The 27,965-nt window shown below is 37.9% G+C and overlaps 3 protein-coding genes and 1 pseudogene across 3 annotated transcripts in view; all 4 read right to left on the reverse strand.

The window, feature by feature from the left end:
* Window positions 1-2,643: 2,643 nt before the first annotated feature.
* LOC116874383 lies at window positions 2,644-3,602 on the reverse strand (annotated as a pseudogene).
* Window positions 3,603-11,409: 7,807 nt separating this feature from the next.
* LOC116874384 (olfactory receptor 143-like) lies at window positions 11,410-12,364 on the reverse strand. Its single transcript, XM_032869045.1, is given in 2 exon segments — window positions 11,410-11,518; window positions 11,520-12,364. Coding segments are annotated over 2 exon segments (930 nt in total). The 5' UTR covers window positions 12,341-12,364.
* A 6,983-nt stretch (window positions 12,365-19,347) lies between these two features.
* Window positions 19,348-24,831, reverse strand: LOC116874335 (olfactory receptor 8B3-like). Its single transcript, XM_032869001.1, is given in 3 exon segments — window positions 19,348-19,539; window positions 19,541-20,279; window positions 24,821-24,831. Coding segments are annotated over 3 exon segments (942 nt in total).
* Window positions 24,832-25,805: 974 nt separating this feature from the next.
* The window catches only part of LOC116874336 (olfactory receptor 8B3-like), a 33,055-nt gene continuing 30,895 nt past the window's right edge, over window positions 25,806-27,965 (reverse strand). The window contains 1 exon segment of the mRNA XM_032869002.1: window positions 25,806-25,907. Coding sequence (XP_032724893.1) covers window positions 25,806-25,907 — 102 coding nt within the window.

The raw sequence follows: 27,965 nt of genomic DNA on the forward strand, positions 1-27,965 counted from the left end.
GGCCCTCCTTAATACCCATCACCTGGTTTAAATAGCAAATGACTTGTGCTTTTATCCTACCCAGAGAAATCCTGTGGTCTCCATAATATTTCTAGAGCCTTCTAGAAAGGAAGAGTCACAAAAAGAGATGTCTTTTCTCCATCATTTGCTTTCTAAATCCCTTCATCTTGACTTGAATTTTGAATACCAAACACTATTTAAGCTCCTGTCCTCTGTGTTCCTGCTTCCTCATAAATGTGGAGACCAATTTGGCCTTTTGGCCTTCATTCCCTAATGCAGGATCATTGTTCATTGTAAGTTTTATCACAGCTGTATAGACATGGGGTGGGGTTGGGGGGAACTGCAGTACTCTGGAGAGCAGGAGACAAAGTCAGATGAAAGGTGGTTTTAAACCTCATAGTCCTTTCTTACAGAGAGATTTTTTTACTGTCCATGTGGTTTTGGGTCCTGGCCTAATGTCTGGTGCTGGGTTCCTTTCTCTCCCATGCCCTTGTCTCTGAATTACTAGTACTTGAAAACATTCTAAAATATTTTTAAATTAATTTGCAAAAAGTTCCCTGTTTCAATCAATCATCTCTCAACTAGCCTAATAGGGCTTCTCTTGGACAAGAAAAAGAACTATCACACTGTTTTCCTAAAGCAACCATTACCCTGAGGGATATTTATGCACAAGCCAACAAATCACAGTCAACTTTCCAAAATAAAAAATGTTCTCATATTTTAGGGTTATTGGAATAAACTAAAAATAAAAATAATAAAATGAAGTAGACAAAAAGTATATTTGAAAGAGCAGTAGACTTAAAATCAGGAGGCTACACTTTACCTAGACATTTCCTTAATAAGCTGTATGATGTAATTCATTAACTTTTCTCAGCTTCAGTATCATGTCTATGCAATAAATACATATTAAAGATGACTTATGTGTCCTGTGGTAAATATGAAACCTCTGCCAAAAGGCATTTAACATGTAGCATTTAGCTGAAAAGTGGATTATATTTTATGAATGTTCTGGAACCTGCTGTATCTGTGAAACAATGACATTTCAAGGAGACACACTGAAGGCCAGGGAGGTATATAGACAGGAGTACAGATATTTGATTCTGATTCCAATAGCACAGTATAAGAACCCCGCCATGGGTACAAGATCACCATACTGTTACTTTACATGATCATTTACAGAACTGTTTATCCTTTCCAGGAGAAAAAAACAAATCCATAATGACAATGTAAAAAACAGAGACAAATTTATTCATTAATGTTATTTGTAAGTGGTTAAAGAGGGAAAAAGGAGAAGACACTGTGAAAATGATGAGGAAGGAAGATCTTCTATCAAGAAATTAGAAACAGGAGCACCTGGGTGGCTCAGTTGGTTAAGCAACTGACTTCGGCTCAGGTCATGATCCTGGATTCCAGGTATTGAGTTCCACATCGGGTTGCCAGCTCCATGGGGAGCCTGCTCCTCCCTCTGCCTTCTACCCTCTCATGCTCTCTCTCACTATCTCTATCTCTCAAATGGATAAATAAAATTAAATTTAAAAAAAAAGAAATTGGAAACAAACTGGGCTCTCTGCTCCTCCCTGTCTGACACACAGCCACATCTTCTGGTGCAGTGACAGCACCATCCCAAAGACAAGGTGGTAAAGGTTGGAGTAAGTATATTTGGTGGTATTGGACACCTGGTCACCAGGGCTGTTTTTAACTGTGAGAAAGTGAATGCTATTTCTGTCAAGGACACCTTCATTGACCTCAGCTACATGACCTACATATTCCAGTATGATTCCATCCATGGCAAACTCAAAGGCACAGTCAAGGCAGAGAATATGTAACTTGTCATCAATGCAAAGCCCACCTTCATCTTCCAGGACCAAGATGCCACCAACATCAAATGGGGTGATGCTGCTGATGAGTATGCTGTGGAGTTCAATGCAGAAGTCTGTGCCTTACATGAAGCTGGGGCCAAGAAGATCAGCATCTTCATCCTTGAGATGAATAGGAAGCTCACTGGCATGGCCTTCCATGTCCCCACCCCGCAAGTGTCAGTCGTGGATCTGAGCTAGCACCTGGAGAAAGCTGTCAACTACTACAACATCAAGAATACAGTGAATCAGGCATCAGAAGACCCCCTCAAGAGCTTCCTGGGCTTCACTGAGGATCAGGTAGTCACTTGCAACTTTAAAAATGACACCCAATCTTCCATCTTTCACGCTGGGGCTGGGGTTGTCCTCAATGACCACTTAGTCAAATTCATATTCTAGTATAATGAATTTGGCTACAGCAACATGTTGGTGAACTTTATGGGCTATATGGCTCTCAAGGAATAAGAGTCTACTGGACCAAAAGACCTAGTCAGAACAAGAAGAAAGAGGCTCTCAGCTGGTGGGGAGTACATGCCCTAACACACTGAGAATTTCCACACCTCTACACAGTTTACATCCCAGAATTCCTGAAGCAGAGGAGGGAATTGGGGAGCCCTACTTGTCACTGTACCCACCAAAAAATATTAGAAACAGACTGACAGAAAAATAAAATTTCCATCATGGTGGTAAAAAAGATACAGGATATGAACACTCCCACCTAAACTATTCTGACAAAAGAAATCAAATATACCAGTCCTGTAACTATACCCACATATAGTGATTATGATCAAAACATTCTCCTACTCTGGGTTTTTCTCAGAGCAAGTTTAATGTCTTTGTTTCTCAAGCTATAAATGAAGGGGTTCATCAAGGGTACCACATTGGTATAAAAGACAGAAGAGATTTTTCCCTCACCCATTGACCCAACAGAAGATGGTTTAAGATACACAAATGCACCAGATCCAAAATAGAGAGAAACAACAATTATGTGGGAACTGCACGTGCTGAAGGCTTTGGACCTGCCCTCAGTGGAGCTGATGCGCAAGATGCTGGACAGGATGAAACCATAAGAGACAAAGATGGTGACACTGGGCACAATGATATCTATGCCCACCACAATGAAAACTACCAGCTCATTGACATAGGTGCTGGTGCAGGAGAGCTGGAGCAGAGGAAGGATGTCACAAAAATAATGGTTGACGGTGTTTGCATCACAGAAGGTCATGACGTCTCAGCATGTGAGCCGTGGCACCTGAAAATGCCATCAAATATGAACCAAGCATAAGGACGGAACACACTTTGGGGGACATGGCAACATTATATAAAAGTGGGTTACAGATTGCCACATAGCGATCATAGGCCATTGATGTCAGCACATAACATTCAGAAATAGCAAAGAAACAGAAAAAGTAAAACTGGGTCATACATCTGCTGTAGGAGATAATATTTGTCTTTGATGTGAAGTTAATCAGCATTTTGGGTGTAAACACAGAAGAATAACAGAGGTCTATGAAGGACAAATTCAAGAGGAAAAAGTACATGTGGGTATGGAGGTGTGAATTCAGCCTAATTAGTTACCAAACCCAAATTTCCCAACACAATGACCACATACATGAGTAGAAACAAGCCGAACAGGGGGAGCCGGAGATATGGTAGGTCTGTTAACCCCACCAGGATGAATTCAGTTACAAAAGAGGAGTTTGTAGGAGCCATTCTTCCCCAAGGGGATCTGTGAGTATAGAGAAACAGGATTACATTAGAGAAAAAGCCAGCTCTTCCCATAGTATTTCCACCTACAAAAGGGAATATATACTGGGAATATCTGAGGGCTGAGACTAACCAAATCTGGACCCAGAAAATCTGTCTTTACCTCTATCATGTTACTGGGAAACACTAACTCTCCCCTTTTTTAGAGGTTTATAAGCTAAACAGAACCAATACTACACAATTTAGCCTAGAAAGGGAAGTCTAGTCCTGCCATAGACAAACATGACCACTGGAAAAACAAAAGGAGAAGGGAGACACCGGATAGACCAAGACACAATTGTCCTTCTCTAGACTCACCATCTCTTCCTTCACTTCAGCCTCCCATCAAGTAAAAATGCAGGCAAAGATCCTCTAACCTGCTACTGTTCTCTAATGCACATTAGACTTGGGAGGTAGGGACTAAGAACATTGTTTCCCATCCAAAATTAAGGAACTAGAGTCTAGGACAGGTTTCATGTCCCAGAATAAAAGCCATAAATCCAGAAGAGTGAGAGTTCCATCCACAGAGAGGGAACTTACTGACAAAGATATTGTATCCCTGCACCCCTTAACTCTCTGAACATTCCCTGATTTCCCCTTGATCAAATTCCTCCTCACTTGAATCTCAGAACTGCAAAAAAACTAAAAAGAAAGTTACATAATATTGATCTCTGGATTTCTATCTCATAACAAGAAGGACATTCATAAATGAAATTCAAGACTCACCCTCCTTAGATCACAATATCTCAGTACTCCCTTATCATTGTCTTTACCCCTGAAGTCCTGGAAGGGCAATTTCAGGTTCTGAGGTTTTTGCCCCTTTGTTCCAAAAGGATGTTACATACACTTAATTTCAGGTATGCCCCCAGAAACCTTCCCAAACTGCAGGTCATAATTTCTGATAATGACTTTGAGTTCTCTCAAGAAGCAGTGGAAAATAGTCTTTATGTCATTTGCCACTTGATAAAATACAGATGACTGAATGTGAGTTTAATGATACAATGCACCTGCTTATAAGTAGAGTAGAAGCTTGCTCAGTCTCTTCCCCTTGGGATTAGATTCATTGTGGAAAAGGAAATAAGAGGATTGTATTTACACCCTAGACCATCCATCTGTCTTTAGTTCCTTAGGAACTCCAAATTTACTCAAGGTTTTTCATCACTCTAGGGATTGTCCATCTCCCAAGATGGAGCCAAAAATGAACTCCCATCTCCCTATCATCTTCATCTCTGAAGGGAATTCTACTATATTGTTTATTTCCCTCTTTCTTCGAATATACTAACTGGAAAATTTTCTGCAAGGCTTCTGCCTCCAGGATTCTTTATTACTTTATCTGAAGGAAACTCCTTTTTCAAAAGGGAGCATCTCACATCAATTTTCTCTTTCCTGAGATATCTCTAAAATAATGTGCCATGTCATATATTCCTTCTGAAGTTTTTACTCCTAAGCACCTATTGGAAATGTGTACCTGACCATTCCCCTGTGTTTTTTGTAATATTTCCGTAAGAGGTCACCTATTTCTTCTCATCTCTCTCTCTCACACACACACACCAAATAATTGGAGCTACAGAGTTTGAGAGTGTGTGTACGACTCCTACCTTCACTATTACTTATAAAACCCCAGGCAAATTACCTAATTTCTTTTTTCCTCTGATTTATCATTGTAAAATAGGAATGGTAAAAACAGTACCACTTTCATTTGATTGTTATGATGATGGTAAGTAAAATGGCTAGAACAGTGCCTATCCCATGATAAACAGTCAACTAATGTTAGCTATCTTTATACAGGTTCTCATAAATTCCAAGAGATTCTCCACCACCCCATTCACTGGACATTTTCCCCTTTAATTGTTGTGTGCTCCAATAAATTGTAAGTTCTTTAAAAATAAGCATCATTTTATCCAATTTATTTCTTAAGTGTACATAATGTACATACTAGGAAGTCCATAAATATTTTTGAGAGTGATGTGGTTCTCTGGTTGCAAATCTTCAGAATATTTCCACATATCCCACATGCTAAGCAACAGGGTCTACAACCACAATGACCTCCACCTCTTTCCTCAACCACCACACAAATTGAGGCAGTTTTTAGGTTTTAACTCTACTACTGAACTGTAGTGGTTATTATTTTCTAGCGTTTCCACAAATGCCCTCTTTTTTTTACCATCTAAACTTCTGCTAGAATGAGCTCTGAAAGCTCAGATATGTCATTCCCTAGTTCAAGAAGTTTCAATCAATCTCTATTATCTGGGGCAACTGAAATTTTGTCATGAAAGTAAATCTTGAAACTATGATTCAATCTCAGTATAACTGAAAAAGAAATTGAGTCGAAGTTCTTTTTTTTTCTTTTCCATCTTTACGGGTGTAATTTTAAAATAATAGTATAATATGGGCACCTGGGTGGCTCAGTCGTCAAGCGTCTGCCTTTGGCTCAGGGCATGATCCCAGGGTTCTGGGATCAAGCCCTGCATCAGGCTCACTGCTAGGAAGGAAGCCTGCTTCTCCCTCTCTCATTCCCCTTGGTTGTGTTCCCTCTCTTGCTGTGTATCTCTCTGTCAAATAAATAAATAAAATTTTTAAATAAAAATACTATAAAAAAATAATTGTGTGTGTGTGTGTGTGTGTGTATATATATATATATATATTTGACAGAGAGAGAGCATGAGAAAGAAAGCACAAGCAGGGGAGCAGTAGAAGGAGAGACAGAAGCAGACTCCCCACTGAGCACAGAGCCAGACACAGGGCTTGATCTCAGGAGCTTGAGATCATGACTTGAGCTGAAGGCAGCTGCTTAACTGACTGAGCCATCCAGGCACCACATAATTTTATGTATTTAAGATACATGACTTGATTTTTATATTTGTAAACATTTTCAAATAATCATCACAATCAAGTTAAAGTATCTATCACCTTACGTAGTTACCTTTATTTTTTCTTTTTTTCTTATTGTGTTGTTAGTCACCATACAGTATATCATCAGTTTTTTTTTAAGGATTATTTATTTATTTATTTGACAGAAAGAGATACAGAGAGGGAGGGAACACAAGCAGGAAGAGTGGGAGAGGGAGAAGTAGGCCTCCTGCAGAGCAGGGAGCCCGATGTGGGCCTCAATCCCAGGACTCTGGGATCATGACCTGAGCCAAAGGCAGATGCTTTACGACTGAGCCACTCAGGTGCCACATTGTTAGTTTTTTATGTAGGGTTCCATGATTCATTGTTTGCGTGTAACACCCAGTGCTCCGTGCAATCCTGGTCTTCCTTAATACCCTTCACCAAGCTCACCCTTTATTTTATAGTGTGAACATTTCAGATCTGCTCTCTTAGCAAATTTAAAGTATGCAATAAAGTATTGTTAACTGTAGTGACATTGGTGTACATTAGATCTCCAGAACTTATTCTTCTTACACAAAGGAAACTTGTACAGTTTGACCAACACTGTGCAAGGATTTCTTTTTTTCTGCAAACTCACCAATGCCTGTTATATATTACCTTTTTGATAATAGCCATTCTATCAGACATGCGGTGGTATCTCCCTGTGGTTTGCATCTGCATTTCCCTGGTGATTCGTGATATTGAGCATCTTTTCACATACTTGTTGGCCGCATAGGTGCTTTCTTTGGAGAAATGTGTATTCTGGCCCTTTGCCCACTTTTTCATAGAGTCATTTCTTTTGTATTGTTGTTATTATTATTACTGAGTTTTAGGTGTTCCTTGCTTATTTTGGATATAACTTTTTAACAGATATATGGTTTACAAGTATTTCCTCTCATTCCATAGGTTGTCCTTTCATTTTGCTGATTTTTTCTTTTGCTCTGAAGAAGATTTTTATTTGACATAATCCCACTTACCTGTATCTTTGCTTCTGTAGCCTTTGTTATGGTGTCATATCCAAAAAAAATCTTCCATTTCATGCAAGAATTAATTGTGGTTTTCTCATGTTTACTATTGGTCTCTCTGTTTATCTTTGTGCAATACCACACTCCTTTGATTAATGCAGCTTTTATAAGTTTTGCAACCAGGAAATATGAGTCTTCCTGCTTTACTCCTTTTTAAGATTGTTTTGGCTGTTCAGGGTCTTTGACTTTCCATATGAATTTTAGAATGGGTTTTTCTATTTCTGCAAAAAAGAAGTCATTGGAATTTTGATTTGGATTATATTGAGTCTGTAGATCACTCTGGGTAGTATCAACATCTTAACAGCAGTTAAGTCTTCCAATCCCTGATCATAGAGTATGCTTCCATTTATTTATGTCTTCTGTATTTTCTTTCTGCAATGTTTTTTCACTTTCATTTTACAAGTCTTCTATCTCCTTGGTTAAGTATTTGATTCTATTTGATGCTGCTATAAATGGAACTGTTTTTTCTTAATTTCCCTTAAGGATTGTTCATTTTTAGTGTATAAAGGCATCTAATCTTTGTGTGTTGACTTTGTATCCTGCTACTTTCCTAAGTTCCTTTGTGGTCTTAATTTTTGTTGACTCTTTAGAATATTCTACATATAAGATCCTAACCCTTGAGAAGAGAGGTGTTTTTTCTTCTTCTTTTCCAAGTTGGAAATTTATTTATTTCTAATTCTTGCCTAATGTCCTGACTAGAAATTCTAGTGCTGTGTTGAATAGAGGCTATGAGAGTGAGTGTCCTTCCCCTGACCCTGAACTTTGAGAAAGAGCTCCCAGATTTCAAGCACAGCTTTTATTCTGTTGAGGTAGTTTCCTTCTAGTCTTATCCTGTTGAAATTTTTATCATAAAAGGATGTTGAATTTGGTCCAACTCTTTTTCTTAATCAATTGGCATGAGTGTGTGTGTGTGTGTGTGTGTGTGTGTGTTTCCTTCATTTTATTTATGTGGTATGTTACTTCGGTCAGTTTCATATGTTGAGCTACCCTTGCATTCCAGGAATAATCTCACTTTTTATAATCCATTTAACATGCTGCTGTATTTCATATGCTAGCATTTTGTTGAGGATATTTGCATTAATATTCATTAAGGGTATTGGTCTATAGATGTCAATTCTTGTAGTGTCTCTGTCTGCCTTTGGTATTGGTGTAATGATGGCCTCAAAACCTGAGTTAGGAACTGTGCCATACTTTTACATTTATGAAAAAGCTTGAGAAAAACTGATGTTAATTATTCCTTAAATGTTTGGTAGAATTGACCAGTGAAGTCATGAGGTCAAGGACTTTTCTTTACGGGGAGATTTATAGTTATTGATTCAATGTCCTTACTAGTCATAAATCTATTCAGATTTTCTATTTCTTCATGATTTAGTCATGGTAAGCTTTGAATTTCCAGGAATTTATGCATTTCTCTATGTTATCCAATTTGTTGACATTTAACTGTTTGTAGTACTCCCTTATAATCTTTCTTATTTCAACAGAAATGGTTATAATATCCACACTTCATTTCTGAGTTTTGACATTTTTTAAAAAGATTTTATTTATTTATTTGACAGACAGAGATCAAAAGTAGGCAGAAAGACAGGCAGAGAGAGGAGGGAGGAAGCAGGCTTCCTGTCGAGCAAAGAGCCCGATGCGGGGCTCTATCCCAGGACCCTGGGATCATGACCTGAGCCGAAGGCAGAGGCTTTAACCCACTGAGCCACCCAGGTGCCCCAAAATAATAATATCTTAATACTTTCAAATGTCCAACCAATAGCTCAATTTCCCACATTGCGGGCAAGGATTATAACACAGATTCACATTAAAAATGTAAGATAAATCAGAAAAGACAATTATTATATTATCTCTCTGATATGAGGAATTTGAAAGGCAGGGCAGGGGGCCGTGGGGGGTAGGGAGAGAGAAATGAAACAAGATGGGACCGGGGAGGGAGACAAGCCATAAGAGACTCTTAATCTCAAGAAACAAACTGAGGGTTGTTGGGGGGTTGGGGGGAGGAATAGGGTGGCTGGGCTATGGACATTGGGGAGGGTATGTGCTATGGTGAGTGCTGTGAATTGTGTAAGACTTATGATTCACAGACTTGTACTCCTGAAGCAAATAATACATAATATGTTAATTTAAAAAATGTAAGATACAGCCCTGTGATAAAGTTAGTAGATACAGTTGCTTCATTCTGAAAAACTTACCTTGCAATATCCTTTTATCAATTAAAAGTAGTGATGGATGATATAGACAGTTTATTCTCTGTGTAACACACAAAATAAAATTTTGTAGAGCTCTGTTTACCATTGTATTAATTATAAAGAACTCTTTTTCATTGCTTTTTTCCAACTGAGAGCATAATATCTAACAAGCTTGTTAAAGTGTACATAATATTCTGAAAAGTGTGACACTTCCCAAACTCCACAGCCTTACTATTCCAGGAAATGATCACAAAAGTATATATATAGATAGATAGATAGATAGATAGATATAGTGAGGAAACATCTCTTGGTAACTCACCCTGCTTACCCCTACTTTAAAATCAATTTTTTCCGGGGACAGGTGCATTTTTCTAGTTGGGCATCAAAGCCTGTAGATAATCTCTTTTGGACAGGCATCTTGGCTGAAGATATTTTTCCCAGGAAATTACCATTTTCACACTTGTTCTGGTAAAACTCTCCAGAAGTTCTCTTATTCATTCACAATTCTCCTTTCATCTCTTCCATTTCTTTGTGAGATGAACATGAATTAAAATATTGGGCTCTGCATCATTGGCTGAGTAATCTTGAGCAAGTTGCATAATTATTTCCTCCTCCAAAGAACAGGTTAAAGAGACTTATCTTTTAATATAATTTGTAAAGAATGTGGCATATGTATGGGCTACAGATTTGATATGACCAAAGGGAGGAATCAAATTATATAGTGAAAGAATAAATCTCAACAGGACAAGGTTTTTGCCATATATTTTTGTTTGTCTTTTGAAAGCAGGTACAGATCTTCCTTTGCAAAAGGGAATCCCTGTTAACACAGGCAAACAAAGAATCTTGACATTGTTCATGACACTCTATTCTGTAGTCAAGAATATTATTGTGTGATTTTTTAATCACAATCACAATCCATGGGTACATAGACAAGTGGTAGCAATTTCAATTCTACTTATGACAAAATATCAGTTCACCACTACTGAGTGGTATTCATTATTAGTGGGGATTGAAAAGGTGAGCAGAATAGTGTGGCTCATTCATTCCCAAGCATTCTCAAGAATAAAAGAAAGAAGCTAGGTTTAACAGAGTATTCACTTCTTCTACTTATATGGAACTAAAAATCAAGAACAAGAACCATTATTAAAAGAACGCTAAAATTTTCTGCAGTTTTTTTTTACCACTATACTGTGTCCACAATTTTTGTCATACCTTCTCTGTTTTAATGCAATTATAAGTAATAAAACCCTCAAAACAGGAAAGCGCACTGTGTAATTGTTTCAGAGAAAGCAAAAAAAAAAAAAAGAAGAAAGAAAGAAAAAGAAGGAAGGAAGAAAGAAAGAAAGAAAGAAAGAAAGAAAGAAAGAAAGAAAGAAAGAGGTAAGACATCACGCTACTTAATGGCTTACCTTGGATGGAATAGACAAGAGAAAAAATAATAGGTAGTATTATCCTTAGATAGGGGAGGTTATCCTAATGTCTTCAACTCATATGGGGAATAAAGATCAGTTTGGATTCACCTTGGAATGGAGGATGACCCTCATGTCCAAGAATAGGTCCACATGTTAAACCAAGTAAGAAGAGAAGAAAGAAATTGAAGTAAAAATCCTGCCAGAAAGACTTTAGAAAGGTAAAGAAAAGGAAAAAGAATAGGAAGAAGAGGATAAGGAAGCGCAGAAAGTGGAGAAAAAGACACAACAAAGGAGAGATAGATGGTTCTTCTCAGTTTGAAAATCTCTTCAGGGTTTTCCTCAGAGCAAGTTTGATATCTTTGTTCCTGAGACTATAAATGAAAGGGCTGAGCATAGGCACCACATTTGTGTAAAACACAGAAAAATTTCCCTTGGCCCACAGACCCAGTGGATGGTGGTTTGACGTAAGTGAGCAACCCAAATCCATAGAACAGACCAACAGTTACTAGGTGGGAGCCACAGGTGCCAAAGGCTTCGGACAAACTCTGAGATGCAGAGATGTGAATGATATTGGAAAGAATCAGAATATAAGAAATACAGATAATGAGACTAGATATAATGACAACTGTGCCCACAATAACAGAAATCACAAGCTCACTGGCATAGGTGTTGCTGCAGGAGAGCTGGAAGAGAGGGAACATGTCACACATGTAATGGTTGATGATATTGGAATCACAAAAGATCAGTCTAACCATGCACCCCATGTGGACCATGGCACCAGCAAACCCCATCACATATGAACCAGATATCAGCAGAGAACAGACCTGAGGAGACATGGTAACTGTGTACAGCAAGGGTTTATAGATGGCCACATAGTGATCATAGGCCATGGCTGTCAACCCATAGCACTCAGAGTTGACAAAAAAGCAGAAGAAAAATAGCTGAGTCATGCATTCTGTAAAGGAGATGATGTTCTTCTCTGAAATAAAACTTATTAGCATTTTGGGGGTGAAGACAAATGAATAACAGAGATCTATAAAGGACAGATTGAAGAGGAAAAAGTACATGGGGGTGTGAAGGTGAGAATTCAGGTAAATTAAATTAATTAAGCTCAAATTGCCCACGACAGTGACCACATAGTTCACCAAAAACAGAAAAAATAGAGGTAGCTGGAGTTCAGGTTGGTCTGTTAATCCCGTAAGGATAAACTCAGTTACAGAGGAGTCATTCTTCACAGCCATTCACTTCACAGGTATGATCTGCAGGAACAGAGGTAGAAGGTAGCATTAACAATGGACCCTCACTCTTTGTCTCCAGAGGGAGAGAATGATCTGCTGGTTTACAATGCACAGGGTTGTCATGCAAGGAATCCAAGGAACAAGACTTCTGATTATTCCTAATGATTCCTCATTTTCTCCTTTACTCCCACTCATGCAGTTTGTGCAGAAAGAATGCTGATCTCAAGACCCCCAATGTCTCTGCATGTCATTTCCTCCCTTCTCCCCAGTTTCCATTCAGGATTACGGATGACAAGAATAATAAATTAATAAATTGGTAGTGTTACCCTCATTTTCCTTTTCCTGGAGGCCTCACTCTGCTAGACCTTAAAGCCACTTCTACTCTACAGTCCTGGGGTGTCAAAGTGTCTGTCAAGAGAGGAGACAGTATACATCAGCACAGCCCTCAGTCTTTGACATGCTAAAAGAGGTATTCTGGAGAACAGGCCATGATCTGTACTTGAGAATTTGCCCAGAAGTCCTCTTCACTTGAAAGGAAGAAAACAACCTTATATGAGCTCCAAAACAATCAGGTGACTCCAATGGGAATCTATTCCATGACCTGTAGTTCTAAGAAAATTGATTCGTAGCACAGAAAATTATTCTCTCCCTCATTATTTCCTTCCAAGTTAAATGAGTCCACTGAGGGTAGAAATTATTGGACCCATATTCATATCCTGTGTCAGAGGCCCAACACTGGATCCTTTGAGACTCAATGTTTTGCTCAGTTTATAATTTCACAATAGGAATTCCTAATCCCCAGTGCAAAGGAATGAGTGCCTCCCTTTGTCACTTCCTTCCTCACCCCCTGGAATCTATGCACAGTTCTAAGAGGAAAGTCTGGGGCACAGTCACTTGCCCTTTCTAGCACTTACCTGAAGTCTCTGGGGTTGCGTTAGTAAAACTAAATCATAGCTTTAGCATTGCCCATGCTTGTGGATTTCACGTCTATAAAGGGATGTTTTAGCAAAGTGGTTAGAGTGGGAGTGTTACAGATGCCTGGGTGGCTCAATTGGTTAAGGAACTGCCTACAGTTCAGGTCATGATCCTGGAGTCTTGGGATGAGTCCCACATCAGGCTCCCTGTTCAGCGGGGAGTCTGCCTCTCCCTCTGACATTCTCCCTTCTCATACTCTCTCTCACTCTCTCTCTTTCTCTCTCTCAAATAAATAAATAAAATCTTAAAAAAAAAAAAGAAGAGTGGGAGTGTTGGAGCTGGGCTTGATGGGTGATGGGTATTAAGGAGGGCACTTTGATATGATGAGTTCAGGGTGTTGTATGTGCGTGATGAATCACTGAATTCTACTCCTGAAATCAATAAAGTTTAAATAAAAATTTGAAAAGAAAAAATAATAATAAATAAATAAATAAATAAATAATAAAAAGAAAGAGAGAGAGAGTGGGCCCTCAAGTCAAATCTGGACTTGAAAATCCTTAATTGTGAGACTGAAGACAGTGATATAACTTCTCTGGCCCTTGTATGTATATTTTCATATCTATTTAATACCTATGTACAGATACAAATGAGTTTTAAAGGAGAAATTTCATAGGGTTGTTGTGGGGATTAAAGGAGTTAAATCATATAAAGTATTGGAAACATGCCCAACACATAAAAAGAGCCTAAGTGTTGGTATCCCTCCCCTATTTCCAATCCATATTCATTATATCAAGATTTTTTCAACCTTGGCACTATTGACATTTTGGACTAGATAATTCCTTTTTGGGGGGGGGGCGACTAGATAATTCTTCATTGTGAAGCTGTCCTGTGTATCCTAAGAAGAAAGCATCCCTGGCCTCTACCCATTAGATTCCAGTAGTATCCACCACCACCACGTGTGGTAATCAAAATGTCCTTCAGACACTGGCATATATCCCTTAGGTGGTAAAATCACTCATTTTGAGAACTGCCAATCCGTATGTAGATCCATAGCTACATGTAGGTGGACTTCCATAAATGCCTCTCAAAAAGGTCTATCTTATGTGCCTCTGCCTCAAAGTGCTCAAAACTAAAGTCAGCACATTTTTTACATCATCCAGGCAACTAATCTACAAACTAATCTTAATGCAACTTCCTCTCACTGGCCGTCTTCATCTAGTCTCCAATTCCCAGAGAATCCAACTCCTTGAAATATTTGGCTTTCCCTCTTATACAGCTTCTATATCCTCTCTTCATCTCTAATTTAGATTACTCTAATAGTTTCTAACCAGTACTCCTACTAAGATGAGAATTTGTAACTTTTTCTACCCTGTACCATCACTGTACAAACATGCACACTCTCTTCTTGCTCTCTATTCCTAATTCCTACTGTTACATCGTTATAATAGTAAAGTAGGTGAGTTAATGCCACTTTTAATCCCTTTTTTGTCATGTTGGTGAGTTTCAAGAAGAAATAGAGACAAGTTGCTTATCTTAGTCTTCCATCTTTAACCAGAGTCCTCCACTGCAATTCTAGGATGAAACCTAGAAGCATACTAAGTCCAGAGGAACCTGGAGTCTGGAATGTAATATTCCAGGTCCTGAGAATCCTATTCTACCCAAAGTAGATGGTGCATGAGGGCTAACACTCCATAAATAGACTCTCTTTAGAGATTTTCCTGATTCACTACATTTAATGAACAATTTTTGAGCATCTAGACTGTAAGAGTGAACACACACAAAATGAGGTACAGGTCTTGACCCAATGATTTCTCAATATAGCCAAGGAAACTGAAATTTGTACCACTCTTAGTTATTGTTAGCTGGTCACTGTGCTAGATTCTCTATTCACCTTCCCTTATGTCCTCCTCATGCCCACCCTCTAAATCAGGCAAGAAGGGGTTCATCGATTGCTCCATGGTCAAGACAGCAAGTGCCAGAGCAACATTAATATTTAAGTGTCTATGAACCCAGAACTGATTTCTTTTACCATTACACTATGCAGAATTGTGTGGTATATGTGGAATATTTTATAGAGGGTGCATTAAGAATCCTTCAAGTTAAGTGACAGAAATTCAAGCTGGATCTGTCTAGATAAGCCAGCCTATACCACAAAAGTGTGTAAAGCTGCTAAGCTGAGGATGTACATGGTTCCTTGTATAGCTGTATAGGACTAAGTCATTCGTGTGCATGTCTCGCTTCCCCCTTTTTGTTCTTCTTGGTTCTATTTAGTTTTTTTTTTTTTAATTTCTTTTCAGCGTAACAGTATTCATTGTTTTTGCACCACACCCAGTGCTCCATGCAATACGTGCCCTCCTTAATACCTACCACCTGGCTCCCCCAACCTGCCACCCCCCGCCCCTTCAAAACCCTCAGGTTGTTTTTCAGAGTCCATGGTCTCTCATGGTTCTATTCAGTTTTAATCCCAGATGAGTTGTCCCCATGTAGCAAAAAGAGAACCATCAAAATCCCTACATTTAATCTTACCAACTCAGTAACTCTAGGGAGAAAAGAAAAGTTTAAAAAAAAAAACAGTTATGGTAGAAAAGAGAAGTTAAATGTCTACTTCTGACTAAATCACTGCCGTCAAGGTTTGGAATGTGCTGATAGGCAAGACAATGTCTCCTAAAGTGAACAAATCAATCCATCAAAATCACATAAAATGTGGTACCTGTAATAGGCAAGGTACAGTCAGAAAAACAAATGGTATAATATGTGCTTCTTATGAAGTATATTTAAAACAAAGAATTGGTTTATTCAGATATTGCAAGGTGGAAAGACAAAAACATTGAAAAATATAAAGACTATTAAACTACATAAAATAGCTACCACACTCATAACTGGTAGAACACATGGAAAGAGGAAGCATGATCAGATTCTAGAATCTCAGATTAGAATTAGGATTAGTGCTTGGAGGAATGGAGGGTTTGAAAGTGCTTGGACGTCTGAAGTAGAGGTTCCCCCAGTGCTGGGTCCAACATGGACGGAGACCAATGAGGAGGTCAATAAGTGCTTGAGCCTCTCAAGGGGCAGAGACCATGCAATGAAGGAAGGGAGGACAGTACAGCTGCCCAGGGAGTGTTGTCCAGCTACTGACTATGCATCTAAGGAGGTGCAGAAAGTTAAACACATTTCCATGTGTTTATTGGCCATTTGTGTGCCTTCCTTTGGGACTTTGGGCTTTCAAATCATTTGCCCATTTATGAAATGGTCTTTCATTATTGAGGTATCTTTTAATTTTTAACTTGTTATATGTAAGGGTTACAACACCTTTATCAGAGACTCAGATACAGGTATGCAAATATTCTTCAAATCTGTGGCTTGCCTATGAATTTTTTTGGTAAACTGATGCTCTAATATTAATGAAGTTTATTTTGTCTTTGTTTTTTTTTTCTTTTGAGTTTAGTGCTTTCTAGAATAAGTCTAAGAAATCTATGTCTACACCAACATACTTTCTTATGTTTTCTTCTAGAAGATTTATGTTTAACCTTTACATGTATAGTCTGATCCATTTAAAATTAATCATTGTATATGGTGTGAGGTAGAGATCACTTCATTGTTTTCTCAAGAACAGAATTTCCAGAATCAATTGCTTAAAATATTTTCCTATCCCTATGGATTTACTCTGTTGCCTGGTAAAAAATCAATTGACTATATAAGTAAGGATCTCTTTCTGAACCTTCTGTGCTGTACCATGACTTATTTATCTATCTTTAAAACAAAACTGATCTTTCTTCATTATCAAAGCCTAAATTTAAGTGTTAAAATCAGTTAGTGTAAACCTTCTGTGTCATCTAGAGGTCCCCAAGGAGCAGATGCCAAGAAATAATTAGACTTCCAAGGCATTTATTGTGGCAAATAGCTGTGAAGGATAAAATGGGAGGGAGAGGGAGTCAGTGATAAAGATCTTCAAACTGGGTTGAAACTCTGACACCTAAGAAAGAAGAGAGAGAATGAAAGACATGGTAGGAAAATCTCAGACTACAGTGCATTTCCAGAATATCTCTGTTAGGATGACTGGAAGTACCTAAACAAAGAATGCCTATCAGAAGACACCTATGTTACACAGCTATTGGCCAGCCCCTCTATGACCCATCATACTAAGTCATTGGCTGGGGACATCTCAGAGTGAACATGGACTCTGCCTGAACACAACAGTGAATCCAAAGGAGTATAAGCTATAGACTATCAGTCAACAATGCTTCCCACAGCTGGTTCTCTTGAAGAGTTGAGCAGCACCTCCTTATGACTGCCACAGTCCACTCCCACAAACAAATTATACCCCAAAGTTCTTTCTGATTTATTATTGTTATTATATTATATTAATTTTATTAATTAATATATATTATGTATTCATTAATATAATTTATTGATTTAGCAATAAACATTATTGTTGTTATTCAAACAAGATAATCCAATTCAACAAGTATTTCTTGTCCTCCCAATATATCTGACATTCTAAATATACAAATGAGAAAAACATTGAGAAACAGGAAAATTATAGGAAACAGTATATACTTTAAATCCTTATTATCTTCTTGGTGAGACAAAGTGCTATGGTCAAATGTTGAAATCCTAACCCGCAAACATATCAGGATGTGGGGCCTTTTGAAGGTGCTTAGGTCATGACAATGGAGTTCTCATGAGGGTGATTTGTGCCTTATTAAAACAGCTCCAGGGGAGCCTGGGTGGCTCAATGGGTTAAAGCCTCTGCCTTCAGCTCAGGTCATGATCTCAAGGTCCTGGAATCGAGCCCCGCATAGGGCTCTCTGCTCAGCAGGGAGCCTGCTTCCTCCTCTCTCTCTCTCTGCCTGCCTCTCTGCCTACTTGTGATTTCTGTCAAATAAATAAATAAAATCTTTAAAAAATAAAAATAAAAAATAAAAATAATTAAAATAAAATAAAATAAAAACAGCTCCATATAGATCACTAGTGCCTTCCACTATGTGAGGATATAATGACAGGTGTGTGACTTAAAAGAGTACCCTCAGCCATTCGTACTGGCATCCTGATCTTGGACTTACAGCCTCCAGAACTGTGAGAAATAAATTTCCATTGTTTATTAGCCACCAATTCTGTAGTATTTTGTTATAACAGTCCAAATGGACTAAGACACAGACTTAAGTAAGCTCACAAAATGTTGCTAGGAATAGTTTATTATCATTAGTATATACCCTTTTTTCATTATAAACATCATTAAAAAGGTAAAATAATGTCTAACATGTTTCTCCCAATATGTATTATTTTCTTTTAAGTGATAAATAACAGACTACAGTGAGAACTTTAGGCTCTTTTTCAAAATATCTGATATACCAGTCATCCCCTATATTTGGATCCTGAGATACATATGTATTATTTCTGTAGTCATACTATGTTAATACTATTTTTGGCAATAAAAGGTGGAGTCATATGTATTCACTTCGGTATTAAATGAACTGGGCTGACTGAAGTTCCCAAACGCAGGTGCTGTGTAATACACATTTGACCATTTTCAAAGGGAACAAGAAAGAACAGAATAATCAAAAGAAAAGTTAGTAAAAAAATAGAACAAAATGAAAAGACCAAAAGGATTTGATTATACTTTAAGCTATATACGTAGTTTGTAATGAACACATCTCATAGAAGCCTGTTGCCTATACCAGTGACAATATGGAAAAGAAAAAGAATGTTTCTAAAGTAATTCACACTTCTGGGTTTAGGTGAGCAAGCTGTAATTTCAACTTTCTGACACTTGGGAATTTTATCAGATTTGTCCAGGTTAGGAATAGCCCAGAGACAGAAACAGTATGGAAAAAAAAATCTGTATACTTGTTCTTTTTATAAAGATGTTATTAGTTATTAGTTATTAGTTATTTAGTAAACTATTATCAGGTGCAGGAATATGGAAGCAAAAAATGAGATAACATAGGGAAATGACATAAGGGAAATGATAAGATGAATCTATTAAAACACAGATAACACAATCTGCATAAATATTGATAATGATCAAAACCTCTTCCTGAAAAATACTAACAAAAATTTTTAAAAATCAAATTCCTTTACACTATGCCTTGTAATTACAGCATGTTTCTTCTCCATATTTTAATCAGGGTGTTCTGCAGTGTAACCTTGATATCCTTGTTCCTCAAACTGTAGATCAGAGGATTGAGCATGGGTACCACATTAGTATAGAAAACTGAAGAAATTTTTCCCAGGTCCATAGATTCAGGAGAATATTTAAGATACATGAATGCTGCTGACCCAAAAAAAAAGAGAAAGAGCAATGATGTGAGAGCTGCAAGTACTGAAGGCTTTTGATCGTCCTTGAGCAGATCTGATATGAAGAATGCTAGTGAGGATAAAGACATAAGAAATCAGGATGGTAAAACTGGGTACTGTGATATTAATTCCCACGACTATCAAAACTACCACCTCATTGACATAGGTGCTAGTGCAAGAGAGTTGGAGAAGAGGAAGAATGTCACACAGGTAATGGTTGATGATATTGACATGGCAGAAGGTCAGTCTAAGCATGCAGCCTGTGTGAGCAGAGGCTCCAGCAAATCCCATCATGTATGCAGCAACAGTTAGCAAGCAACAGACCTGATGGGACATGGTGACCCTATACAGCAATGGATGACAGATGGCCACATAGCGGTCATAGGCCATTGAGGTCAACATGTAGCATTCTGAGATGACAAAAAAGAGAAAGAAAAACAGCTGTGTCATGTACCCGTCATAGGAGATGATGTTCTCCATTGATTCAAAGTTCATCAGCATCTTGGGGGTGAAAACAGAAGAGTAACAGAGATCAATGAAGGATAGGTTGAAGAGGAAGTAGTACATGGGGGTGTGGAGGTGAGAGTTGAGACCGATGAGAATGATCAAGCCAAGGTTGCCCACTACAGTGACAATGTAGATCATCAGAAACAGGAAAAAGAGGGGTTGCTGGAGCTCTGGGCGGTCTGTTAATCCAGCAAGAAGAAATTCAGTCACTGAGGAGTCATTTCTAACCAATATTGTCCTCTTTGGAAATCTGTGAGGACAGAAGAAAGTCCCGTTAATAGAAACCCCAGCTTTCTACCCCTCCGTACACACTCTTAATTATGAGAAGAAGACTCAGACCAGCATAAGTCCTCCTTCACTCCACAGGGTCAGAGTGGACTGGCACATACACCTTTCAACATTAAAACCACTCTGTCTTGTTGCATGACCAGCACGTGACAAACAACTGCTCCCGTCTTTACTAGAAGATACAGGGATGGAGCAGTTGAGGATAAAGGCTACCTGTTGGTGAGCTTTGGTAGTGGGGAGCTATCCCCATCTCTGCTTCCCACTCATCCTATCCTTCACTTCCTAATTCCTACTCATGTTTCCATTACCCTACCAAATACGTCAGTGCCCCCATGATGACTATCAAAAAAGAGAAAAATCTGCTAGGGTAGCAACCATCCAGATGTTTTGCTTCCTAGAAGGAAGTGTCTCAGAGGATTTCCAAATCCTTTACTACAAGAATCCACAAAGTCAATTACTGATAACACTTATTGAGGAGACCCTTGGTAGCCTAAGATTTGTAGTTAACTAGACTCTGGGTGCTTCTACACATTCACTTCCTTTGTTCCATCCTAGCTGGAAAGATGATGAACAAAGCAAAGTAGATGAGTTTCCTTTGCTTTGTAGGAGGGCATGAAATATTTGAATGTTGATTAAATTAGTAACATTTGTAGAAATATATCAAGCTGTATACTGATTATGACATGTAAACTTTTCCATATCTATAGTATATTTCAGCAAAAAAATATTTCTAGGGAAAAAAAAAAACAAAACTTTTCTTCCTCCGATGTGCCTATTTTCTGACCATGTCACTTGAAGCTGCTGTAGGTCTCCTGCTACCAAACTGAGGATGATCCCAACACCAGAAGGGTGTGCTGAGAATAATGCAGTCAGTAAGGTCAGAGTTGCATATTTGAGTTTCTTGTTATTAAAAATAAATACTTTTCACCATTTTTCAGCAACAGAGTGAGAGAAAAATAGAAACTTGCATAACTCGCTTTCCTTCCATTGTGAGAACTCAGTGTAGAGTCTTTGTGAGTTTCACCTCCACTGTCCTGTAGGAACTGGCTTTTATAATATCAAAACTAAGCAGATACAGTCACAGGATCTTCTTCATTTATAGGCAAAAGAGCAATAGCATAGATCTCCCAGACTGAATATTCCAGGAGTTGGTCTGAAGAGTAGATCAAACTTCTAGTTGTAAATTTACTAAGAGAGTTCGAAGGGAAACCACGGAGCTGACATCAGACGTACCATGTCATAGAGAACAAGGCTTTTGCATAAGGCTTATAATTCTTTTGGACCTCATTAGAAATCTAGGTATAGGTCTCCCCTAAGATCTTCCTATCATGATATATTCTATAGGGAAGAAATTGATGTCTGAGTTTACACCCTAATTGTGACAGTAAATGCTAATTTCCCATCAGGGATTATATATTCCCCAGGTTTTACAAGAAAGGACCCTCTGCTGTCCCTTATAAAGATGCAGATAAATAGAATCTAAAAAATGTCACTAATTATCTTTCTAGGTAACACATTTGTTTTAGCCAGAATTTGTGAACTGAACAGTAAAGTTTATTTATTATGCTCTTTTTAATATTTTGAGAACCTTCAAATAATCATTGTTTATGCATATTTTATAGGCATATAGTGAAAGGATATTTTTAATTGTGTTTGCAGATAATTGTTTAATGAGAAGTTATTTGATAGACTAAGAATCCGTTATCCCATGAAACTGTTCTGACTCAATATGTCTTTGCTTTCAACATTTAAAAGTAAATCTATAAGAAAAGTAAGTGTTAGTAGGCTCCCATTTCAAGAAAATATTACCTTAGAATTTCAGCATATATATTAATTTCTACTTGTGCTTGTGAGAAGGCATCTAAATTTTTCTTAAATGAGTATAGATTCACAGGTAATTGTAAAAATAATATACGGATTCCCTTGAACTCCATCCAGATTCCTATCACAGTGACATCTTCAACAACTGTAGTATAAAAGCAAAACCAGGAAACTGACTTCGGTACAATAACTAGACTTTAGGGCTGCAGATGTTCTTCAGTTTTCAGTGGTTTTACATGTACTGAGTGTTTCTGGTGTGTGTGTGTGTGTGACTGTGCGTAGATCAATTCAATCTGATCCCTTGTATAGATTCATGTAATGACCATCACAATTAGGATACAGAAGTTCCATTACTTTATTCTACCCCTTTATAGTCACACCAATCCCCCTCCCCTGCATTTATCTTCCAGCAACCACCAACCTGTTCTCCATCTCTACAATTGATGCTTTTAGAGAACAAGAAATGAAATCATATAACATGTAACCTCTGAATTTAGCTTTTTTTTTTTTTTGCTTTGGTGAATATTTGTGGTTTTTTAAAATTATTTAAATTCAATTTAGTTAACATATAGTATATTACTAGTTTCAGGGGTAGAATTTAGTGATTCATCAGTTGCATATAACACCCAGTTCTCATTACACCATGTGCCCTCCTTAAGGCCCATCACCCAGTTACCCCATCCCTTCACTCCCCTCCCCTCCAGCAACCTTGTTTGTTTCCTAGAGTTCACTCTGTCTTATGGTTTGCCTCCCTCTCTGTTTTCATCTTATTTTATTTTTCCTTCCCATCCCCTATGTTCATCTGTTTTGTTTTTTAAATTCCACATATGAGTGAAATCATACTGTGTTTGTCTTTCTCTGACTGACTTATTTGGCTTAGCCTAATACCCTCTAGTTCCATCCATGTTGTTGCAAATGGAAGATTTCATTCTTTCTGATGGTTGAGTAATATTCCATTGTATGTGTGTGTATCGCATCTTCTTTATCCAGTCATCTGTCGATGGACCCCTGAGTTTAGCTTTTTGACTAAGTATGATGCCCCAAAAATAAATTCAATATCCATGGATCTATATTGTTATGGGAGAGAAAGAACAAATGTCCTTTGAGAAGAATTTCAAGAATAACTCCTCTCAAGGACATAGAGCTTAATTCCTCTCCCCTAGACTTAATGACTTGATTCCAAAGGACTGAGTATGGAAAGGGGGAAAACAGTGTATTTTTCTCCCTGACAGACACCACCTTAAGCAATTCACCAAAGTTAACATCACTAGCGATGTCATATTGATATCCAACAGACCATGACAGGCGCCTCACTCTACGTTATTCTTTCTAAAATGTACAACCCAATCTAATAATCAAAAAGCAGCACACAAACCCAAATAAGGGCATTATTCAACATATCTACCTATACTCTTCAAAATCATTATAGTCATTAAAAAAAAGGCAAAGACTGAGAAAATAGAGATCAGGGAAGACTAAGGAGAAATAACAACTAAATGCATTGCAGAATCCTACTAGGATCCAGGAACAGAAAAATTTCATTAGTGAAAAAAATTTCTCACTCTATATTTTTCTCTCTATATATAATCCAGATGTTAGAATTATTTGACAAGAATTTTAATGCAGTAAACATAAAACTGTTTCAATAAGCAATGACAAATATTCTTAAAACAAATTATAAAATAAAATATTTTAACAGGCAGAAAATTTGAAAAGAACCAAATAGGACTCTTGCTCCTGGGAGGGTGGAGATGGTATATTTTCTCTTATTCTTCCTCTTATCACAACTAAAAACCCTGGACATTATATATATAAAACAAACATAAGACATTTCTTAAAGGTAGAGAGGAAGAGATACACTTGTAACAGAACTGGGGACTCACAGTCAGTTCCCTGGATTACTTTTTGCATCCTACATGCCAAATTTGGAGAAGCTGGCAACAAAAAGTTTCAATAAGCACATATATTTTTAAAAATTAAATTGACAAATTGATAAAGACCAGACAAAAGCTACCTCTCTCTAGGCAAAAGACCAGGATAGGGACAACCTAAAAAATTAAAATAATACTTAAAAAAAAAAAAAAACTGGCTCCACTTACACTCATGGTAACAAAGACGGAGTGGGAACCTGTCTACCCTCATGAGGTTACGTTAAGTTGTATCAACAAAACACACACACACACACACACACACACGTGTGTGCATGCACGGAAGTCGTCAGAGGAGGCCTAGTGGAAAGTCAGGACTTCTAATTACCCAGCATCAGTGAGACCACCCTCACCACAGCATCTGTGAAGAATATGTGGGGAGCCAGAATTCCCATTTCCATTCAGTGTATTGAGGGGTTTCCACCTTTGAATGTCAACAAAGGCTGAGAGGGGAACATAAATTTCTAATTCAACCTGCAGTAATAACAATCCCTCCCTTCTCCCACTGGGGCAGTGTTAGGGGAAAACAAAACAAAATGAAACAAAACAAAAAACACAGACTAAAATGAAGATTAAAATAAGATCCAGAGTCTCATAATATAATATGAAAATGGGCAGGTTTCAATCAAAAGTCATTTGTCATACCAAGAACAAAGAAGACTATATACTAAATGAAAAAAGACAATTACAGATGCCAACATTGAGAAGTCAGAGATGTTAGACTTACTTGAAAGTCATGATAAAGATGTTTCAATAAACATTATGAACACACTTGAAACAAATTAAAAAATGCAAAGTCTCAGCTAAGAAACAGAAAATGTCAGCAAAGAAATAAGAGAAACAAAGAAGAACAAAAGGGAAATTTTAGCTCCAATTAGTAACTTTGTGAATGGACTCAACAACAAAATGGACCAGAATCAATGAATTAGAAGGTAGAACAAGAAAGATTACACAATCTGAAGAGCATACAAAAAAGTAACTGGGAAAAAACTGAAGAGAGTCTAAGAGGCCTATAGCACTATAACAAAAAAAAAAAATCCAATATTCATGTCACCACAGTCCTGGAAAGAGAAGAGAAACTGCGCTAAAAGAGTGTTTAATTTGCAGGAAGTTTCCAAATTTCCCAAATTTGGCAAAAGACACAAATGTACAGATTCAAACAGGATTACACCCAAAGAAATCCACACCAAAACACAAAATAGTCAAATTTCTAAAAACCAAAGACAAAAAAGTGTAATAAAAAAGAAACAATACCTTGAATCTTTCAGGTGGACCTGGTGGTCAGTAGCACCATGGCGGGTGTAGTAGATGACTCTGCTGGGGAGGTGAGGGTGGTAAAGGTCCATAGGTCCAAGGTGACCTTTAGCAGGGCCCATGAGGTGGGGAAGCCCCGGGGTGGGGATCATCCCCAGCCATATGGGGCTGAGGTGTGCTGGAGGCCTGGATGGCTACAAGGAGTCATGACCAGGCTGCTCAATGACAGCACTCCTATGCAGGGGGTCCCACATGAGGAGCATATGGCTGCAGCTGTACTGTCTAAGCCGCCAGAGGTCACAGGGGATATAGGAGCACAAGAAGGAAGATGAGGCCCTGAACCAGGAGCAGAGGCCCAAGCACTGGTTCTCCAAGTAGGAGCCAAAATGCAGGAGGAGGTGGCGGCCACCACGCTGCCAGAGCACAAGCAGCAGAAGCTGTAACACATCTTCAGAAACTCAGTCACCACCATCGCCCAGCTCTACAAAGACTGAATGTGTCAGCAGCCAGGACTTTCTTTCTGGGTCCCCTTCCAACACAGCCACCGCCATCACCAGTCTCTACAAAGAAGCATGGAGACCCATCAGTGAAATTTTGACATTGGAATTCAGATTGGTTCTCAGCTATGCAATAGGGATGCATTGGCTTGGGTTAAAAATCTCAGAATTATTGGTAGAGATTTCATCAACTTCCTGTGTGGAAGAATTCCCCCACCACAAAACTCTAGAGCCCCCCCCACACCCAAGACTGACTACAGTCCTCTAACGTAGCTACTTCAACAGAAACTATCTCATCAGTACAGTCTGATTACCCTTCTGGAAGCCATAGTTCTGAGTTGTAAAAACTTTTTCAACACATTTCTGTGGAAAAGTGGTGAAGAGTGTCCCTGTGGACCCAATTTCACATTTAGGTTAAGGTCCAGGTAGACATTGTCTGCTTTTTGTCCATTATACTATGTGTTCAGGACTTCCCACAAAGGGGATAGAAATAGACAAAAAATTCCCAAAGATACTCACGTAGGTGTTTGGATAAACTATGGTGTTACTATAAACACAGAGAACTCAGGAAGAGTACAAATATTTGTAAATGTATACATTCAGTTTTGAACATGGTGGACTTGAGTTGCCAACTGGACATCCAAGTAGAAGTATACAGCCTAATGAAAGCTAACTAAAGTTCAAGACAAAAGACCAGAATATGAAAAAAAAAAAAAAAAAGATTTGGAGAATTACTTCTCTAAAGGTTAAAGCCATAACATTATGTGAACTCAATCAGAGAGAGGGTAAAGAGAAAAAGAGCAGAGGTCAAGAAAAATATTTGGGAAATCCCCCATATGGGTTTTATACTTAGGATAATTTAAAACCCAACCATTACTAAAATGGGTTCCAATTATTATATTCAGACTCCTCAAAATTACAAGGGAACTAAACATTCCTCGTGACAAATTTGAAATATATCCCACAAGACAGACATTCCTTGGGTTGCAGCAATGATGAGGACCTTGGAGATTCATTAAATATTGTGTTTTCTATGGAAATGCTAAGAACTCTTATTCAGGTGATGTAAGAACAAGAAACACTCCTTCTAAGTTCATATTATATCAAATCATATTGCAAGAAGAGTTTTATGCTAAGGTTCTAACCTAGAATTGAAAGTCATTCTTTCACCTTTAATATAACCAGTGTTAATAGTGCAAATACAGAATGAGAGTAGAGAGTCCCTGAGTTTATCCTTACATTGCAAAACTATTTCATTCATTTCCTTTGTTCCATCTACATAAATGTCACCTTAGCCTAATTTAATTATAACAAAGTATATCAAATAATCACCCTTTTCATGAGATATACCAAACCATCTCTTGACTCCTTTTTAAGCAACTCAAGCCCTGTATGTTCTAATTTTTCAAATTCAGTGGTAATTTAAGCCTTATAGTGCATTATCATACAGAAGAGGAAAACTTATTTGTAACTGAATAGATTCTTAATTTGCAGGATTATGTCACACTGAACTAACCTGCTATAACATCCAGAAACATTAGTTAATATATTTTTTAACGTAAATACCAGAGGTAGTAAAAAGAAAATTAAATCTTCAAGTTCCAAGAGGGAAAAGGGAAAACAGAATCTAATTCAGTAAATCTGGAGTGGGGTACTTGGTTTTGAGTCTGATAACCTCCCAGCTAATGCAGAAGCTGCTGTTCAGTTGACCAAATTTTGAGGAGAAAAACCTTAGGACATTATTCAGTGTTTAGAATGTGGCAGGTGTCTGCAACTACCACAGTTTATTCACAGGTGAATGCCCTTTTTAGTATAGACAGAACAACATGTTCTGGGTCTCAATAAAGGTGCATGGCTTTCAGAAAAGGGGAAAAAAAAGAAAAAATTCAAGCCTACTTTAACAAAAGAAAGGGCGATGGAGAAGGTGTAAGAGATTTGGGGAAGGGGTCAGTTAAATGCCAAATGATCTGAGCAGATACTCCCTAGACAGACCCTGGCAGTCCAGAATGAAAGCAAATGAATAACTACTACATCTATGTGAAAAGAATAAATACCAAATATGATTTTTTTAAATTTTTTTATAAACATATATTTTTTCCCCAGGGGTACAGGTCTGTGAAT

The sequence above is a fragment of the Lontra canadensis genome, unplaced genomic scaffold, assembly GCF_010015895.1.
Source record: "Lontra canadensis isolate GAN:19392208 unplaced genomic scaffold, GSC_riverotter_1.0 scaffold36, whole genome shotgun sequence".
NCBI classification, from domain to species: domain Eukaryota; kingdom Metazoa; phylum Chordata; class Mammalia; order Carnivora; family Mustelidae; genus Lontra; species Lontra canadensis.